At 43.9% G+C, this 21284-nt stretch overlaps 1 protein-coding gene and 1 long non-coding RNA gene across 2 annotated transcripts in view; one reads left to right on the top strand and one right to left on the bottom strand.

Moving 5' to 3' along the window:
* The window catches only part of LOC137341093 (uncharacterized), a 39682-nt gene extending 24889 nt beyond the window's left edge, over window positions 1–14793 (top strand). Inside the window, exons 2-3 of the long non-coding RNA XR_010966958.1 lie at window positions 10347–10410; window positions 14627–14793. This is a non-coding gene — a long non-coding RNA (uncharacterized lncRNA). The remainder of the gene's footprint in view (window positions 1–10346; window positions 10411–14626) is intronic.
* Window positions 1–21284, bottom strand: part of afmid (arylformamidase) — a 51070-nt gene that overhangs the window by 12599 nt on the left and 17187 nt on the right. Inside the window, exons 2-9 of the mRNA XM_068004006.1 lie at window positions 18743–18828; window positions 17317–17407; window positions 15821–15925; window positions 14403–14451; window positions 10958–11043; window positions 7205–7277; window positions 5191–5288; window positions 4306–4384 (exon numbers count right to left, since the gene is read on the bottom strand). Of these exons, the coding sequence (XP_067860107.1) occupies window positions 4306–4384; window positions 5191–5288; window positions 7205–7277; window positions 10958–11043; window positions 14403–14451; window positions 15821–15925; window positions 17317–17407; window positions 18743–18772 (611 nt within the window). The 5' untranslated portion in view covers window positions 18773–18828. The remainder of the gene's footprint in view (window positions 1–4305; window positions 4385–5190; window positions 5289–7204; window positions 7278–10957; window positions 11044–14402; window positions 14452–15820; window positions 15926–17316; window positions 17408–18742; window positions 18829–21284) is intronic.

The following is a 21284-nucleotide window of genomic DNA, read 5'->3' as shown; positions in this document are numbered from 1 at the left end:
CCAGGTACATGGTTCATACTCCTGTGACTCGGCCAACGTTGTCTACCTCAAACGTTGCAGGAAAGGATGCCCCGGAGCATGGTACATTGGTGAGAGCATGCAGACACTGTGACAACGGATGAACGGACACCGCGCAACAATCGCCAGACAGGAGGGTTCTCTCCCAGTCGGGGAACACTTTAGCAGTCAAGGACATTCAGCCACCGATCTTCGGGTAAGCGTTCTCCAAGGCGGCCTTCGAGACACACGACAACGCAAAATCGTCGAGCAGAAATTGATAGCCAAGTTCTGCACCCATGAGGATGGCCTCAACTGGGATCTTAGGTTCATGTCACGCTACACGTAACCCCCACCAGCAAGGGAAAAAAAAGTTATCTGTTTTTAATACAACTGGAAATTTTCTCTCTCTCTCTCTCTGCCTTTCGGGTCTCTTTCTCTCTGTCTGTGTAATTTGACACAATGTGTATTCAGCATACTGGGACCTACTGTTTTCCGTGGCTAACCTGTCTGAACACCAACGACTCCTTTGATTGGTGTGATGGTGTCCCAGCCTAATATAAGATATGCGATTTGAGAACCTCTCATTCACTACTCACGTGACGAAGGAGATAATCTCCGAAAGCTTGTGATTTTAAAATAAAATTGTTGGACTATAACCTGGTGTTGTAAGATTCCTTACATTTGTCCACCCCAGTCCATTACCGGCATCTCCACATCATGAACGCTCAGTAGAAAGAGGTGATGACTTATTTAATCAGTAAGAAAGTTTTCAGTGCCCTCACTTCAAACTGTAAAAAAAAACTCTAGAGCTAAAAACAAAATGACCAGGATATAATTTTTTAAAATTCGTTCATGGGATGTGGGTGTCGCTGGCAAGGCCAGCATTTATTGCCCATCCCTAATTGCCCTTGAGAAGGTGCTGGTGAGCCGCCTTCTTGAACCGCTGCAATCCGTGTGGTTAAGGTTCACCCACTGTGCTGTTAGGTCGGGAGTTCCAGGATTTTGACTCAGCGACGATGAAGGAACAGAGATATATTTCCAAGTCAGGATGGTGTGTGACTTGGAGGGGAACGAGCAGGTGGTGTTGTTCCCATGTACCTGCTGCCCTGGTTCTTCTAGGTGGTAGAGGTCGCAGGTTTGGGAGGTGCTGTCGAAGAAGCCTTGGGGAGTTGCTGCAGTGCATCCTGTGGATGGTACACACTGCAGCCACAATGCGCCGGTGGTGAAGGGAGTGAATGTTTAGGGTGGTGGATGGGGTGCCAATCAAGCAGGCTGCTTTGTCCTGGATGGTGTCGAGCTTCTTGAGTGTTGTTGGAGCTGCACTCATCCAGGCAAGCGGAGAGTATTCCATCACACTCCGGACTTGTGCCTTGTAGATAGTGGAAAGGCTTTGGGGAGTCAGGAGGTAAGTCACTCGCCGCAGAATACCCAGCCTCTGATCTGCTCTTGTCGCCACAGTATTTATATGGCTGGTCCAGTTAAGTTTCTGGTCAATGTTGATGGTGGGGGATTTGGCGATGGTAATGCAGTTGAATGTCAAGGGGAGGTGGTTAGACACTCTCTTGTTGGAGATGGTCATTGCCTGGCACTTGTCTGGCGCGAATGTTACTTGCCACGTATCAGCCCAAGCCTGGATGTTGTCCAGGTCTTGCTGCATGCGGCCATGGACTGCTTCATTATCCGAGGGGTTGTGAATGGAACTGAACACTGTGCAATCATCAGCGAACATCCCCATTTCTGACCTTATGATGGAGGGAAGGTCATTGATGAAGCAGCTGAAGATGGTTGGGCCTAGGACACTGCCTTGAGGAACTCCTACAGCAATGTCCTGGGGCTGAGATGATTGGCCTCCAACAACCACTACCATCTTCCTTTGTGCTAGGTATGACTCCAGCCACTGGAGAGTTTTCCCCCTGATTCCCATTGACTTCAATTTTACTCAGGCTCCTTGGTGCCACACTCGGTCAAATGCTGCCTTGATGTCAAGGGCAGTCACTCTCACCTCACCTCTGGAATTCAGCTCTTTTGTCCATGTTTGAGCCAAGGCTGTAATGAGGTCTGGAGCAGAGTGGTCCTGGCGGAACCCAAACTGAGCATTGGTGAGCAGGTTATTGGTGAGTAAGTGCCGCTTGATAGCACTGTTCATGACACCTTCCTTCACTTTGCTGATGATTGAGAGTAGACTGATGGGGCAGTAATTGGCCGGATTGGATTTGTCGATTTGTCCAGCTTTTTGTGGACAGGACATACCTAGGCAATTTTTCACATTGTCGGGTAGATGCCAGTGTTGTAGCTGTACTGGAACAGTTTGGCTCGAGGCGCAGCTAGTTCTGGAGCACAAGTCTCCAGCACTACAGCCAGGATGTTGTCGGGGCCCATGGCCTTTGCTATATCCAGTGCACTCAGCCGTTTCTTGATATCACGTGGAGTGAATCGAATTGGCTGAAGACTGACTTCTGTGATGGTGGGGATATCGGGAGGAGGATATGGATCATCCACTCGGCATTTCCGGCTAAAGATGGTTACAAACACTTCAGCCTTGTCTTTTGCACTCACGTGCTGGACTCAGCCATCATTAAGGATGGGGATGTTTTCAGAGCCTCCTCCTCCCGTTAGTTGTTTAATTGTCCACCACCATTCACGACTGGATGTGATAGGACTGCAGAGCTTTGATCTGTTCCGTTGGTTGTGGAATCACTTAGCTCTGTCTATAACATGTTGCTTCCACTGTTTAGCACGCATGTAGTCCTGAGTTGTAGCTTCACCAGGTTGGCATCTCATTTTTAGGTACGTCTGGTGCTGCTCCTGGCATGCTCTTCTACGCTCCTCATTGAACCAGGGTTGATCCCCTGGCTTGTTGGTAATGATAGAGAGAGGAATATGCCGGGCCATGAGGTTACAGATTGTGCTGGAATACAATTCTGCTGTTGCTGATGGCCCACAGTGCCTCATGGATGCCCAGTTTTGAACAGCTAGATCTGTTCTGACTCTATCCCATTTGTCATGGTGATAGTGCCACACAACACGTTGGATGGTGTCCTCAGTACGAGGGCGGGACTTTGTCTCCACAAGGACTGTAGTGGTCATTCCTACCAATACTGTCATGGACAGATGCATCTGCGACAGGTAGATTGGTGAGGACGAGGTCAAGTAGGTTTTTTCCTCGTATTGGTTCGCTCACCACCTGCCGCAAGCCCAGTCTGGCAACTATGTCCATCAGGACTCGGCCAGCTCGGTCAGTAGTGGTGCTACTGAGCCATTCTTGGTGATGGACATTGAAGTCCCCCACCCAGAGTACATTGCCCTTCCTATCCTCAGTGCTTCCTCCAAGTGGTGCTCAACATGGAGGAGGACTGATTCATCAGCTGAGGGAGGGCAGTAGGTGGTAATCAGCAGGAGGTTTGCTTCCCCATGTTTGACCTGGTGCCATGAGATCCGGAGTCAATGTTGAGGACTCCCAGGGCCACTCCCTCCTGACTGTATATCACTTCTGGTGGGTCTGTCCTGCCGGTGGGACAGGACATACCCAGGGATGGTGATGGAACAATCTGAGACGTTGGCTGAAAGGTATGATTCTGTGAGTATAGCTATGTCAGGCTATTGCTTGACTAGTCTGTGGGACAGCTCTCCCAATTTTGGCACAAGTCCCCAGATGTTAGTGAGGAGGATTTTGCAGGGTCGACTGGGCTTGGTTTGCCTTTGTCGTGTCCAGTGGTATTCTTATTATGACTTTTTTTAGCGAGATTGTACAACTGAGTGGCTTGCTCGGCCATTTCAGAGGGCAATTAAGAATCAACCACATTGCTGTGGGTCTGGAGTCACATATAGGCCAGACCGGGTAAGGACGGCAGGTTTCCTTCCCTAAAGGGCCTTAGTGAACCAGATGGGTTTTTACGACAATCCGGTAGTTTCATGGCCACCATTGCTGATACTAGTTTTTTTTAATTCCAGATTTTATTGAATTGAATTGAAATTCCCCAGCTGCCGTGGCGGGATTTGAACTCATGACTCTGGATTATTAGTCGAGGTCTCCGGATTACTAGTCCAGTAACATAACCACTATACTACCGTACCCGATTATTATTATACACTATTATATCCTCCGTGCTGAATTGGAATGAAGAAATTTCAACTGTTCAGAAAGTTAAGTGTGTATACGCCTTTCACACAACATAGTTAGGGTTAGGCATGAGTAATGGAGCCATTGAACTGTTGGCTTTAAATAGTTGAGTACAGGGAATTTAGTTTCAAAAATATAATCTAGTCATTTGTAAATGTAATCATGGTTACACTCGGTGAACGTACTCAGTCAACTGAAGTGGATCATTGACATAGGTGTAGACAATTGGACAGAGGTCATAAATCCCACTGACAAGTAAAGCACCTGTGGAGAAATAAAACATCTTTCTGTATTGTGCCATCGGTCAACAACCTAGGAAAACTTGAATGATGCAGTAGTTATCTAAAACCCGAGTAATATTCTTTTTGAAACATCAATATCTTTCAGGCATTCAAAAACCTTGGTCAATCAACTAAACAATGAAAACTTGAGTATAGCGTGCGTCACACATTAAATGTGCCTGTAACACAAAAACTCATCCATCACACGCTTTCTGATTACTCAAGTAACCACTATCTGTTAAGTTAAGCACAATAATTTGTTCAAGTATAAATTTTCCCATTAGGAAATTTTTACCATCATTAAGATGCCTGTGCACTTCAAACTTTTGTTCCACTTCTGTTCAATAATGAATAAAAATTTAGAGTATCAGACTAAAATGTCAATACTGTGCCAATTGTCCTTCATAGGATCAATTTGAAATGCATTATGTTATATTTCACTTTTTAAGGTTGTACTCATTACTAGGATAGAATAAAGAAAAGTTTACTGTGTATCTGGCTATTTACTTGACCTGAGAGTACTTGATGCTGACATAGGATGCCCAAAATAGAAATGTGTTCCATTCCCAGCACTGACAACTTGATGCGGGCAACAATTCATTAAAAAGCCACAAGTGATTTTTATTCAGGGATGTGAGGAAGAAATTCGCGAGCTTTATTATGTTCCCAGACAGGGTGAGAAGATGAAAGTTCAGTTCTCAAGAAACCCTTCTATTACTGTAACTAAAATGAATGAAAGCAAAGATAGGTGCACTAAATAGAAGGAACTCAACACTTTCCTGCCCTTACCTTTAATATTAGGAGTGACACCATACTCTGCCCAATCTGTACAAAGCACCATGGCTCCTAAATGGGCACCAGCAGAATGCCCACACAGGTAAACACCACTGAAAGATATGCAAAAGGAAAGGAGTAACAATTCAATATAAAGCTCTGCAGAGAGTGCTTTGCTCTGCCACCCTGGTTGATTCTAACATCGACACTGAATTCTACTCAAGGGTCTTCTTTTTGCGGGAAATATCTAAACAGTGATTTTAGTACTGCACCTAAACATTCTGAACATATTTTAGTGACGAGTGAAGCATGCGGTTTGGTCCGTCTTGCCCAATAACCTCAATAGAAAACTAATTTATAGAATTGGCTAATTTTGCTTCAGCAGAAAAAGTTACCTACACCTGCTCCTGTCTTCAGGGTTCCACTGCATAGTTCACAATGAAAAAACCCTAATGAAGGAGCTGACATTTTCTCAAATTCACTCTTCACAGGTCAGCAAAGAGTGAGTGAATAAGGAATGCCAAGGTTCATTCACCATCTTTAATATTTTCGTATTTAAACAAACTGTTTTAAGTCGAATTGCCTTACATTATGCCTTAAATGCTCATTTTGAAAATTTAATTTTGGAATGGATTCTTTAAAGTCGACCACGCCGACCTGCATTGCATTGTGGCATTGATCCCTTATAGTAAGACGGGCCTGTCTGATATTCAGCATGAAGTTCTGAAATAACGGGCATGATTTTAATCTGGAAAAATGGGTGGGTTGGGGGGGGGGCATTAAAAATTGCAACAATATAAAATCCGCCTCCAACCCGCCCATTTCCGGTTTTCGCTGGACAAGGGGCGGGCAACCAACCTGCTCTCAGGAGGCGGGTTGTTCATTAAATAGGAACATAGGAACAGGCCATTCAGCCCCTCGTGCCTGCTCTGCCATTTGATAAGATCATGGCTGATCTGTGATCTAACTCCATATACCTGCCTTTGGCCCATATCCCTTAATACCTTTGGTTGCCAAAAAGCTATCTATCTCAGATTTAAATTTAGCAATTGAGCTAGTATCAATTGCCATTTGCGGAAGAGAGTTCCAAACTTCTACCACCCTTTGTGTGTAGAAATGTTTTCTAATCTCGCTCCTGAAAGGTCTGGCTCTAATTTTTAGACTGTGCCCCCTACTCCTAAAATCCCCAACCAGCGGAAATAGTTTCTCTCTATCCACCCTATCTGTTCCCCTTAATATCTTATAAACTTCGATCAGATCACCCCTTAACCTTCTAAACTCTAGAGAATACAACCCCAATTTGTGTAATCTCTCCTCGTAACTTAACCCTTGAAGTCCGGGTATCATTCTAGTAAACCTACGCTGCACTCCCTCCAAGGCCAATATGTCCTTCCGAAGGTGCGGTGCCCAGAACTGCTCACAGTACTCCAGGTGCAGTCTAACCTTTTTAAGGAAGCTTCATTTTTTCAGGTTTTGTGCTTTTAGCCTCTGGGGGCCGGGATTCCCGGGCCTTCTCAATCACGCTACGTGAAAGGAGGCAAGAAGGCCCGAAACTGCAGGTAAGTGCCTTTATAGCACTGCTTGTGGGCCCAGAGGAGCAGGAGTGCTTCCCACAAGCCCAAAAAGCCTATCTGCATCAACCCCCACCCACAAAGATCGTTGAACCCCCCCCCCCCCAAACGATCGCCGACCCCTCCCCTCCGCAACGATCGCCAACTGACACCCCCGTTGACTGATCCCCACCCCCGATGACTGACCCTGATGCCCCCATGCCCTTCCACCACCCCCTTCCCCTCAATCCATCCAATCTAACACTTACCTCTTCCTCTTCTCCCGTCCGACTGATGGCCAGCCTGTCAATCAGGCCGGCCTTTCAGGTGGGAAACAGTCAAAAAAAAATGTCCTTACGTCAAAATCGTACAGCTGTCTGGGAAATCTGTACTTCCGGGTTCCCCGTCCGAAATTCGACCCCCCCTGCCCTTTCCCGGCTCCGGGCTAAAATTATGTCCAACATTTCGTCAGATCTTACCTCAAAGTGGGATACTGCTGCACAATGAAGGCCACACTACGTCGAACCTGAGACACGATTAAGTCCATATTACCTGAAAATACAGCAAAACAAAGGTCTTCGAAATTTTAATTTGGAAGTACACTGAAGTTTTATGTAGCAACAGCAGATTTCAAATTGGTGTAAGAGCATTTTATTATTTAAAGCAATAATGCAACATTCAAGGAGCTGTTTCCGGTCAAACAATGTATGAGAACCTAGAATCACTCGCTCAGTCCAACTAAAGCAATAGGTATCTTTAAGAAACAGAGCTTTAACACTGCAATTTATATATCTGTCTCAAAGCTTCTTTCGAGGCTGGTATTTCAATCAACTCTTCAAACACCAGTCCAAGTTAGCTTGCAAGCATGCATTTAGTGCTGAAGACTTGTGCTCCAGAACTCGCCGCGCTTCTAGCCAAACTGTTCCAGTACAGGTACAACACTGGCATCTACCCGACAATGTGGAAAATTGCCCAGGTACATCCTGTCCACAAAAAGTAGGACAAATCCAATCCGGCCAATTATCATCCCATCAGTCTACTCTCAATTATCAGCAAAGTGATGGAAGGTGTCGTCAACAGTGCTATCAAGCGGCACTTATTCACCAATAACCTGCTCACCGAAGCTCAGTTTAGGTTCCACCAGGACCACTCGGCTCCAGACCTCATTACAGCCTTGGTCCAAACATGGACAAAAGAGCTGTATTCCAGAGGTGAGGTGAGAGTGATTGCCCTTGACATCAAGACAGCATTTGACCGGGTGTGGCACCAAGGAGCCCTAGTAAAATTGAAGTCAATGGGAATCAGGGGGAAAACTCTCCAGAGGCTGGAGTCATACCTAGCACAAAGGAAGATGGTAGTGGTTGTTGGAGGCCAATCATCTCATCCCCTGGGCATTGCTGCAGGAGTTCCTCAGGGCAGTGTCCTAGGCCCAACCATCTTCAGCTGCTTCATCAATGACCTTCCCTCCATCATAAGGTCAGAAATGGGCATGTTCGCTGATGATTGCACAATGTTCAGTTCCATTCACAACCCCTCAGATAATGAAGCAGTCTGGGCTGATAAGTGGCAAGTAACATTCGCACCAGGCAATGACCATCTCCAACAAGAGAGAGTCTAACCACCTCCCCTTGACATTCAATGGCATTACCATTGCTGAATCCCCCACCATCAACATCCCTGGGGGTCACCATTGATCAGAAACTTAACTGGACCAGCCACATAAATACTGTGGCTACAAGAGGAGGTCAGAGGCTGGGTATTCTGCGGTGAGTGACTCACCTCCTGACTCCCCAAAGCCTTTCCACCATCAACAAGGCATAAGTCAGGAGTGTGATGGAATACTCTCCACTTGCCTGGATGAGTGCAGCTCCAATAACACTCAAGAAGCTTGACACCATCCAGGACAAAGCAGCCCGCTTGATTGGCACCCCATCCACCACCCTAAACGTTCACTCCCTTCACCACCGGCGCACTGTGGCTGCAGTATGTATCATCTACAGGATGCACTGCAGCAACTCACCAAGGCTTCTTCGACAGCACCTCGCAAACCTGTGACTCTACCACCTAGAAGGACAAGGGCAGCAGGCGCATGGGAACAACACCACCTGCACGTTCCCATTCAAGTCGCACACCATTCCGACTCGGAAATATATCGTCGCTGGGTCAAAATCCTGGAACTCCCTACCTAACAGCACTGTGGGAGAAACTTCACTACACGGACTGCAGCGGTTCAAGAAGGCGGATCACCACCACCTTCTCAAGGGCAATTAGTGATGGGCAATAAATGCTGCCCTTGCCAGCGACACCCACAGCCCATGAACAAATTAAAAAAAAGACTCTTACTGACCCAAAAATAGGCAGCGCATCTCCTATAATGGCTTCTGCTACATTACTACACAGTCACCTCAAGTGTGGCCCAAGGTTCCGCTGTTGGTCCCCTCGATTCCTCATCTACATGCTTGCTGTCTCTGAATAACATTGTCCATAAACATGGGGTCAGCTTCCAAATATATGCTGATGACACCCAGCTTAACCTCTCCACCACTACCCTCGACTGCTGCTATATTATCCAACCAGCTGTCCGACATCAAGTAGTGGCTGGGCCAGAGTTTGCTACAACTTGACACTGGCAAGACTGGAACCGTCCTGTTCATCTCTCACCAGAAATTCTGCACCCAAGCCCCGATTCAATCCCCCTTCCATTCTGCTTGCTCAGGTTGACTTTGACAGTGTACAACCTTGGTGTTCTTTGCTGCCTGCTCATGCTTAATCCGACAATGCATAATCTTGGTATCCCGTTGGACCTTGAGCTGAGCTCAAACCTCACATCTTATCTGTCCAACTCTATAATATTACTTCCTTCAATTCCTACCTCATGCCCACTGTCATTGAATCTCTCATGAATACCTTTGTCACCTCTGGGCTCAACTTCTCCAACGCTCTCCTTACTAGCTTTCCAAGTTCTTCAATAGACTTTACAAAACCTCTCTCTTCAACCTTGCCTTTGGCCTCTTCTGACCCTTTTCCCACACCAGCTTGATTTCCATTTCTTCCCCCAGTCCCATGTGAAACACTGGGATGTTTTGCTACATTAAAGGCGCCATACAAGTGCAAGTTGTTGTTGTATATGATATAACCAGGTCAGTCTTTATGCTTCTAGACCAGCTTTTTGGAACTGGTTTTCAGCGAATCAGAGGCCACTTTATTGCCCTGTACTTCCAATATGGATGAAAAGATTTGGAACACAGAATAACAATGCTTACAAAGTAGCTATAAATTGTTCTGTTTTTTTTAAATTATAGAATAATTAGAATAAGATTTGTTAGAAATAAAGTACAATAAAAGCAAAAGAGATTGGCAACAAAGGGAAGACAGGGCTTAATTTTAACTTTTATGGCATCAGTTTATCATTACAGTAATACAGCTACTCGTTACAACTGAGTAGCTTTAATACTGTGATATTAGGGTTTATTTCAGGACGAAAGTGTGAGAGGTAAAAGTATTAAAAAGAATGGCCACCCCGTGGAATCTGGAATTTCCTGGTCTTGCTAGTATTGTAACAGGGTCCAGGGGCATAATTTTAGCCCAGGGCGGTAAGGACGTTTTTTTCTTTTTTGCCAGTTTCCCGCCCGACAGGCTGGCTCTCAGTCGGATGGGAGAAGAGCCAGGAAGAGGACATGTTCAGGTAATTGTTAGATGGGGGTGGGGAGGAGGGAATGGTGATCGGGTGGGGTTGGGGTCATCGGGTGGGGGGCTGTCAGTCATTGGTGGGGGGGTCCATCTGGGGAGGGATTGGGGGGGCGGGTCAGTCATCGGGGGTGGGGGGATGCGACCGTTGTGGGTGGGTTGCTGCAGGTAGACTTGTTAGGCCTGGGGGAAGCACTCCTGCTCCTCCAGGCCCACAAGCTGTGCTATAAAGGCACTTACCTGCAGTTTCGGGCCTTCTCGCCTCCTCTCACGTGGTGTGGAGGAGACGGCCTGGGAATCCCAGCCCCCTGAGGCTAAAATCAAAAAAGCTTTGAAAATAGGGGCCCGAAGCCTCCTTAAAAGCTTTTAATGCCCGATCCGCCTCCTGAGAGCGGGTTGGTTGCCCGCCCCTCGTCCCGCCCCCATGAAAACTGGAAATGGGCAGGTTGGGGGCGGGTTTTAGATTTTTGCAATTTTTACTGCTCTCCCGCCCCCAACCTGCCCATTTTTCCAGGCTAAATCATGCCCCAGGAGTTTGTACCTACCTTTTGGCGCGAGGACATAGTCAACAGCAACAATAATTACTCCAGCTTTAGTCAGCGGAGGCACCATGAAACCAGACAAATCTTTGCTGCAAAAAATAATTTTAAAAAGTGAATCTGTTAAATTATTATTAAAATTACTATATTTCTTATATGAATTGTTATGGTTTGGAGCTACCTGAAAGGGTAGTGGAAGCAGATTCAGTAGTAAAGGGAATTAGATATATATTTGAAAAGAAGAAATTTACAGGGTTATGGGGAAAGAGCAGGGGAGTGGGACTAATTGGATAGCTCGACCAAAGAGCCAGCACAGGCACAATGGCTCAAATGTCCTCTTTCTTTGCTGTATGATACTATGAAATATTTATTTATGTCTAGTGTTAACAAACTAGAACTAGGATATCCAAAATATACCATTTATAGTCCTTTAGCTCTGGTTACCCAGCCCATGAAGCCTCAGCAACTGTTACTACTTGCCGTTATATTTCTTACTCTACTACTGGTTTCCAGCATTTGAATTTTGCAGGCCTTAAGGTTTGGAAAGTCGCCTTCCAAGCACTGCTTTTTCATTGGTAAATTCTAAATCACAACACCGAGATCTGTTGGTACCAGCAGCTTCAGATACATGTAATATAACGAAAACATTATTTAAACTTTATATGTGGCTCATAGTATACGTCTAAGTGCCCAGGAGGATAAAAAGATTGCACACTCCTGTTGTCGAAGGTAGGAGTGAGAAATAGCAATTGAGCTCAACAGTTCAATTTCTGAACCTGATCTGACCATTCTCCATCATTTTTCCCCATCTTAAATTCATATCCGTCCATTTCTTGCTGAATCAGGTGTCCATCTGATTCAATTCAAAATCCTTCAACAGGTCTTTAATTATTGCACTAGGCTGCATATGTCATAAGTGTGCAGTTTTAGAATGAAGTTATCTCTTGTGGTAAGTTAAACTGTTAGAATTTTTAGCAATTAATCACGTACACTGGTTTGTTAGGCATAAACCCAGATTGGTTGGGATACTTTTCCTTCACTTTTGTTAAATGTAGTATCATCACTTCATTTATGGTATATGACAGTGTTTTTTCTGCTATAGAAATCTAACTATTATCCAGGATCATCTGACAATTTTTTAAAAAATGGATTATTAGTAATTTCCAAACTGCTGTTGCTACTTCTGTATTTAGTGACCTGTGAAAGATTTCTGGCACAGTCTCCCAATTTCTACCTTCTCTTTCTTCAATCTTCTTATGCCCTTTTTACCTTACAACATTAGGGATGTGGTGCTATGAGAACTTCCATGTGCCGCTCCCTGATTTATGTTATTTTCTCCATGCACCCGGTAGAGGCTGATGCAGGAAATTTCAGTGGACTTCTCAAAGCATGCAAACATATCAAACTGGCTCCATGTGTTTAGTGACACAACACAGTAACACGGCACAGCTAATCCAAGAGCCACAATAAAGTGACACTCCAATGCAGTCCAAGCTCTGGAGGTCACATTGCAGAATAACTATGACAGCGGGAGAACCACAAGTCTGCCATCGACCACAGTCAACAAGGGAGTAGAGTTAGTGTCAGGGGCTAAAGGTGATGGCTTCAGTCTTCCCAATGTTGCACTCGAGGACATTAAGCCACATCCAATGTTGAACAAGTAGTCTGACAGTACAGAGGCAGTAGAGGGAATGAGAGAGGTAGAGCTGGGTATCTTTAGTGTACATGTGGAAATTGGCCCCTTGTCTGCGAATGGTGTTGCTAAGGGGCAGCATGTGGATGGGGAGAGGGCCAAGGATAGATTGTTGCAGTACTCTGGAAGTGATGGCATAGGGATGGCAAAAAAAAGCTATTGCTCAATAGGTAGGAGTGGAACCATGCAAGCATAGTCTCATGGAGCTGGACAACTGATGAGAGGTGCTGAAAGTGGATGGCACAGTCAACTGCATTGAACACAGCAGAAAGGTCAAGGAGTACAAGGAGGGATAAAGCACCACAGTGACAGTCACAGAGCTTGTTCATGACTTTGGTTAGGCTGATGCTGGACTGGAGGGATTTGAACAGGGATTTATGGGAGAGATGCACACGGACCTGAGAGGTACCAACACATTCAAGGATCCCAGAGAAGAAAGGCAGGTTGGAAATACAGACCAGGAAAGTACCATGTTTGATCCCTGATCTGTGTTGAGTAAGCTGATCTCAGCCAGGGTAGTGGCAGGGTTGCTAGAATTAGCCTCACTATCTCAGGTCAGGAAAGTGGGAAAAAAAATAATTGCCAGGAACCCATGTTCCTGATCACCAACCAGTGTGATGCCTCCCTCCCCAGTGATTGAATAGCGTGGTGTCATTCAATGTCCAGGCTCACACAATTGGCCAAGGTACAAAAGACCTATCCCACCAATGAGTCAATGCCTTCAGGAGGAGAGGAGAGGTGGGGACAAAGTCTGACAAGAAAAATAAATCTGGTCAAAGCCCCTTAAAAACAAAGTGCTGGATGACTGTTCAATTGAGCATGAATGACATGGCAAATTCACTCCTTTAAACAATTATTGAGCTGACCTTATCACTCTTGATTTTAATGGGCTTCACTTACCAGGGATAATTTGGATGATTTGGCTGTTGTGGATACATCTCCACTAAAATGCTTTATAAACCGTATCTACTTTGCTTTCTCTTTTATTTAATGATAAAAGCATTCTTTTTGCTTGTAGACAAATTTTAAACTTTCCTATTTACAGGTTGTTTTTTCTTGTCTGACCCTTAAAATGGAGAACAGTGTCGATCTTGAAGGATCACACTAACCTATTGGGTGCTGATCAACCTGCATTGTTTTACTGGCTCATTATTTTGTTTCATAGATGACATTGGGAGGGGTTTACAAAGAATGATGGGAAGTGCCATTTCCTTATAGGCCTGCAATGGAAATTCAACAGCAAGGTGGTTAAAAATGGTCAACAGTGGAGATGGAGGAAGATTCCACTGAAATAGACAGTCTCCTAAAAGTAAAGGGAATTAGGGGTTACGGGGAGCGGGCAGGAAATTGGACATGAAGCTGAGTTCGGATCGGTCAAGGCCCTGTGGGTGGCGGAGCAGGCCCAGGGGCTGAGTGGCCGGGTCCTGCTCCTACTTCTTGTGTTCTTTAGATTTGAGGTTAGGATCAGATCAGCCATGATCTTATTGAATGGCGGAGCAGGCTCGAGGGGCCGATTGGCCTACTCCTGCTCCTATTTCTTATGTTCTTATGTTGTCCATTCTAGCACAGTCATTACTTTTGCTCATCTCTCATACAAAAATATTTAGACTGTTGAGAAGAAAATGGACTTGCAGTGCATTGACATTGACTGAGCAGCAGTAAATACCCAACGTGCTTTTACCTTCACCTAAACCCCATACGAGACATTTATATGTTACAGTATGAAACAGTTGTTCAGTATAGTTTTTCAGAACTTGCCTCAGGAACTGCCAGTATCCTCCGTGAAAGTAGATGAGCAGAGCTGGAGCTGTAGTTTTACCAAAGGAAAATTAGCGTTAGGCTGCCTTCACTCCAGTCTCATTATCTCTATGTATCTGAACCAGCATTACAAAAGATTTAATGAAACCAAATTACAATATCAGCATGTTACCATATACAAAGCCATATTAACAAAAGTTTTTTTTTATTTTGCTCATATATAGGGTTCCGAAACATTCCGGAATGAGTGGGAGTTTCCTGGAATTGGAAATTCCTCCTCCGAACGCTGCCTCCAGCAGCCCGGGAGATCAGCAAATATTTTTATTGAAGTAGTGAATGCTGGTGAGGAGTTACTGAACCCAATAGTGAAAAGCAGCAGAATCAATAAAGTTAAAAGGACAAAATCATGTTGGATTATTGGCTATATTTCTCTTGGCATTAGCTCAGCTTCCTCCCATGATTAGATTTAATAACTCCTTCAAGCTAATCTTGATTGGTAACTTCAGAGTCTCTTCCATTTTCCTTAACAAACTGATCTTAAAGGAATAATCACAATGATCACGCAGAGGGTTGTGAATCTTTGGAATTCTCTACCCTAAAGGGCAGTGGATGCTGAGTCATTGAATATATTCAAGACTGAGATGGATAGATTTTTGGACTCTAGGGGAATCAGGGGATATGGGGATCAGGCAGGAAAGTGGAGTTGAGGTCGAAGATCAGTCATGATCCGATTGAATGGCGGAGCAGGCTCGAGGGGCCGTATGGCCTACTCCTGCTCCTATTTCTTAAGTTCTTATATGAATTGGATCCCAACTGCAGAAGAGTTACTGGTGTTCTCCTGACTGCTCAGTGAGTTTTCCCAGCGAGTAACTGAGCCACACAGACCAGGAAGGTCCAAAGTCTGGTCCCTGAACTGTGCTGAGGTACCTATCTCAGCCGGGGAGTGCTGAGGGTGATATGTTTGGTTCAGGAAAGGAGCAAAAATAGAAAAAAAAGGCAAGTTCTCCCTCCTGACTGTAATGCATGGTCTGGATATCAGGGAGAAATGGGATTGAACTCTACTGTGATGTCCCATGCAGTCCAATAGTTTGGTGCCACTCATTGGCAAAACTTACACATGAATAATGGACACTTGGGTAAGGTACTGGAGTGCACATGGGAAATATATTCCAGCAAGATGTCAGTAACTTCAGGAGAGACAAGGGGAGTAAACTGGCAGGGTTAAAATTGTTCCTAAATGCGATCAATAGCAACCCATAACACAGCACATCAAAAAATATAATTCCCACATAGTCAGCATCAACTTTTCAAAATTATATACAGCATATATATTTTTTAAAAGCAACAACAGCAGGTATCCACATCGATTTTCCATTGAACTAAAACTCGTGAATGCTGGATTATTTTCTTTTACAAACCTGTTGATGGGTTTGGAGGTAGATAAATGTCTAATTTTTCACCATCACCTTGCCCGTAGCTTACATCTAACTTAGTCTGAGCTACACTGCGACCTTTTTCAGTACCTGAAGGGCAACAAAAAAAACATTTGATTTGAGAATGAAGATACAGTTACCATTTTGGAAGCTTTGTGGTGGTGCAGCCCATTGGAAAGGCAACACTGGTACCATGGAGATGTGGAGAAAGGTGTTGAGTGCCTGCTTGGCTATCTACAGCACTGTCATCTTGGAGTCAGAAGGTTGTGAGATCAAGCCGCACTCTACGACGAGCGCATAATCTCGACTGACACCATATGCGACACTGAAGGAATGCTGCACTGTCAGAAGTACCACCATTCGGATGAAACATTGAACTGAGGTCTGATCTGCTCATTCAAGTGAATGCTAAAGATACAATGGGAACATGGTGGGTTCAGTATTCTCGAAGGTTCTCAAATGATGAGCTGAAATTAGCCAAAGAGTTTTCTTTATCCAAACCTACCTTGCGCCCACTCTCAGTTCCCTCACACCATTGAGTTGTTGTGGAGGAACTGAGTGGATGCTAGGCTAGGCAAGTTCCCACAGGGAGGAACAGTGAACCCCAGGCCTCTTGTGCACTTTCTGATTGCCAGATCACAATGGCACTGGCAGAAGGGCAGGAGCGTGTCAACTTTTGGAGATTTGGGAATAAGCAGAAAAATAATAAGAAGCTTACTTTCAAATAAAAATATAGATATATGGAGTGACAGGATACAGTTGTCCATTCTACATACACTAAGTTTACAATTTTGATGGTGCTGCAAGGAGTAATACAAAACAGAGCGAATGCTTCCCACAAGGAGTGAAGGAAAATTGGTGGGCCAGCACTCACTGGGAGCAGGTCACCAATGAGATCATACGTTGGTCTCTAATGCTTGTCCCTAATAAAATCATACTTTGGTTTGTAATGCTTTTTATTTGTATTTTTCTTATTCTATTTGCATTTGTATTGGATTCTTATTTTTTTCACTGACTTTTTATACGAAATGATCTATTAACTCTCCTTTTATTACCACTTTACTATTTCCTGTGTTTGTATTAACATTTACTAATGTACTATTTTCTGTAATATATTACGATTCCTAACACTGTTCGATTTTTGTTTATTTCTTTTAATCTCAATTTATATTTCCAGTTTCCATTTGTTACTCGCTTTTCAATCTTGTTGGTCATCACAACTGATCATTACCCAAAGTACACACACGCACATGTTCCAGCAGAGCCTCTAGATAACAATCAGGAGCAGGAACCTTGGCTGATTTTCCTCTCCCTAGCTCTAGGGGTGCCGAACCCAGTAGTAACACCTGAACTGAAAATAATACTGTACATACATTTTCAAATCTCATTTGTGGAAACACCAGGGTCAGAGGATAACAGCCAACAGAAGTGTAACCATTTGTAAATTGTTACATGTACCCAGCACAGCTAGTAACACATACCTTTAGTAATTTCTTTGATGTGAGCGTCTATTACTGCAGCCTTGTCCATACGATGCGACCAGCGACTGGGGGAATACTGCTTTTCAAGTTCCTACAACAAATAAAAATGTTAACAAAGTAAAACAATAAACATAGGATCGAACCCTCTCGATTTAACAAAAACAGGTGAGATATTCGAACCATTTTCATCTTGTTTGGATTTTCAGACTCAAGCAGCAGATAAATACGGATTTTCATAACCTGCAAAAGACTGACTTACGTTTAGTGCTCATTTCATCATGGAATACAAGGGTAGCTTCAACGACTTCGGCTCCCAGCATGGAGCTCCGCAAGACAAGCGCATATCGTGTTTCAACATGGTTCAAGCCTGGGCTGTGAGTACTTGAGTAGGGATAAGGAGATCATGCAGGTGACCTTTCTACATCCATAACATCACTTTAGCATTCATAAAACATGACTGGATGCTGCCAGACCTCAAATTCTGGGTAGCTCAAACTATTATATTTGGGGGTAGAGGCGGGGCCTCTGGGCTCCCCACAGCCCTCTCTGAGCCTCCTTCTTTACGATTTTTCTTGCAGGGGAAATGCATCTATATTGTAGGGGACAGAGTAATTCTGGGAAGGTGGCTGGCCCACCCATTTGTCTCTGCAGGTCTACCGTGAGTGGCCATATTGAGGTGTCACTTATGAGGAACCGTATCTTGGGTTTCTCCACAACGCTTATATCATGAGGTGCCATTCTCCCATAATCGCAGGAAAGACCGGTCACCAAGTCACTGCCTACAATCGATTTTGGAGCACTGGTCATATTGCTGGCTCCGACCACTGGAGGGGGCAGTGGAATGGCTGGTGGTCCTGACACAAGTCTACATCTAGAAGCCTGTTACACTTTCAGGATGAAAACATTGGTAAAATGCCACGATTACTTGGTTCACTGACATGTCATGCTATTTTTATCACGTAAATACTGCTCAACTCTACACAGAGCAGGCTGGATCTCAAATTTCTTATTTTAAATTTAACTTTTGTTTACTAAGTCTGATCACTTCTTATTTGGAGTAAAGAACGAGGAGTTCCAAAACACCGTGCCATACATTCTGGGACACAGCTCTGTGCCCACACTCCTTAAAATTCATACCTAATTACACACTGCACCTCATGATAAAAGAGTTGTGGAGAAACCCATGATACTGTTCCTGGTAAGTGACACCTCTGTGAAACTCTAATTCAGTATAACCTGTACAGCTCGCTTAATAGAAAAACAGTATTAAGATTGTGTTTACAACATGCCCTTCACTGGAATGCTTCCTTTATGGTTCCCAAACATACTGAGAGGACTCTGCACTTGCCATTCAGAGCACATAGTATGTACTATTGAGCACGTGAACAGAAGAGGGTAGACAAAAAACTAAACAAAATTCACTTACTTCTTTATCCATTTTCTTCCAAGATCTCATTCTGCCAGTGGTTTAACTTACTCTCAGAAACTTGGTCTGGAATCAGCGTTGAAACCCTTTTGATTGAAAGAGCAATGATGAACTGACCAGTAACTGACTTTTACTGGAGAGTAACTTTTGTTTAAATATTCATTTTGTACGAAGGCATTGCTTCAAATGTTTTTTTGTTTATTATTATTATGGTGCTTGGGACATATTTTAATAGTGCATTTATATCATAATTATTCATTATATTCCTGCAAGAATTGAGTGGGATGGTTTTCAGGCTTGCATTGAGGCATGTTGGAAAGTTTTGCAAGTTCCTTTACTTACTGCACAAGCAAGTACAAAGGAGGACCTGCTAAACAGCTCCTTAAACTACGCCCCATGGCAAGTTAAGACACCCAATCAGAAGTTAGCTGAAACTATTCAAATTGGCCACCTCAATGACATGAATAAGAACCTTAACTCTCAGTCATAGTGAGAATCCCTACGTGGTCAGTTTTCGGTAAAATATTAAGATGCCTACGTGGCAAAGAAGCAGAATGCAAAATGGTTAGAAAGGGTTAATTAGTTAGTAACTGAGATTGGTACAGGTGGCCTGGCCTCCTGCTGGGCCATATGTTTGCGTAGTCAGCAGGTTTGCATGGTCTTAGCAATGTAGAGTCTTTGATGTGATGCAAGGACTGGTCTGAATGTCTCCATGTTTATGGCAGATCAATATAGGTAACGAGCTTAGCCAAAGTTGAAAGACATTCCAGGTTGGGAGATAAGGAACAGAAGGAACAGGGAAGAACATTCCAAGTTGGAAGGTGAGGAAGTATACCCTTTGATGTCTAACAGCAGCATGATCAGCACATGGACGATTTATGATTGGCCGGAAATAATGTAACCTCGCATGGCAACCTGTGCCCGGCTTATGATTGGTGTTGACCCTCGTTAAGTATGTTCCAACCCTATTGATTTGTATAAAAACGTGTGGATTTCTGTATGTTTTTGTTCTTGCTCTGCCAGCATAGAGGGACTCTATCAGGAGTCCAAATCAATGCTGCAGACTAAGAACCCTGCTATTAAAGTTGTGATGAACTTTAACATGTATTCGACTTCAGTTTTTACTGAACCAGACTGAGGGGAAAGAATCCGGATCGTCATTTGGTGGCAGCGGTGGGATCTTAACGGTCGTTCACCGAGAGTTCGCGGAGTAAGAGGCGGATTATCTCAGACACGGAGGAAGGAAATGGCGCCCCGATGTAAGTAGTCTTCATTTACTACGTCGGTTTTCCTCCAATCCGTCAGTCTGACGACGAATCGTCCAATCGCTAACACTCGTGTGGCGTCCTTACAAGATTCAGGTCAGTCTGGCGAATACACAGAAATAGCAGGAAGAGGTCAGTGGTCGAATATCACTGAGGGAATAACTTGTAAGCGGTAGGTCAGTGGTTAATATCACTGAGGGTAGTCAGGGTTTAAGTTCCTGGTGATTGGATATAAACAGGAACTATTGATAAAACTTAGATGCCGCCAAAAAGGCTCAGGAATTAATTTGGAACAATAACAGAGGTACCACAGCCAAAGAACTAATTGCTTTATGGAGACAGTACTGTAAAAAAAAATATGGATAGAATTAAGTGACTAGACAAATGTTTAAAAGACAGAGACCCGAAAAAGAAAGGTTTTGTTGTTTAAGTGTACTGTCCCTTTAAAAAGCCTGTCTTGATCAGTGTTTTTTTTCTCGGTGTTGTGGGCCACGCCCCCTTCTTACTGTGTCTTGCGTGTTTTCTTCCTTTGTGTAATGTATCTGTCTTGTCGTGTGTTTAATTCTGATACTGCCGAATTAAAATTGGAGTTATTGAGGTTAAGTGACCTATTAAATTCTGGTTCTTATAAAGTGTGGGCATGTTAAATTCCAGACATGGGATCTTCAAAAAATTGGCATTTTGAATGTTTATTTTGTGATTGGCTGTGGTTTAAAAAGAGGTTAAAAATTAAAGGGATAGATTAAAAAAACTATCAGGATCATTGTGATAGGAAAAGTCGGAAAGCTGGAACAGCTCGGAGCATTGATTATAATCACATCCACTAAAAGTATGTGAAAAAAGTGTGCAAAAATATAGTATAAAGCAATCCACAAATGTGATAAGTAAAAAATCAGTCAAACCTGTGTGAAGAGAAATTTTGAAGGTGGGAACTTAATCTCAAAAGGGAGAAGGATCAAGTTACTCCGACCACAAGAGCAAGTTAATATTAACCCCTTCCATCCCAAGAAGCCAGACTGTCATGCCAAGACCAGTTCAAACAGATAGAAATGACCCAGTCGGTTGAGAACTGTCTGAGGCTAACCATTACACAGGTGAACATGAGGTAACAATTGGTATAGGTTATATTAGTAAAATTGTCCCAATCACTCGGAAATGCCAAAGGCTACAATTGACTGAGATAAGTTTTCACGCTACAGTGAAAAATTGATAAGAAAGGAATGTAAAACAAATCATATGAAAAGGAAGCATAGGTTAGACAATTGGAAGTCCATTGC

This window comes from Heptranchias perlo, chromosome 23 (assembly GCF_035084215.1).
Source record: "Heptranchias perlo isolate sHepPer1 chromosome 23, sHepPer1.hap1, whole genome shotgun sequence".
Taxonomy (NCBI): domain Eukaryota; kingdom Metazoa; phylum Chordata; class Chondrichthyes; order Hexanchiformes; family Hexanchidae; genus Heptranchias; species Heptranchias perlo.
This window is presented reverse-complemented; position numbering and strand designations above follow the sequence as displayed.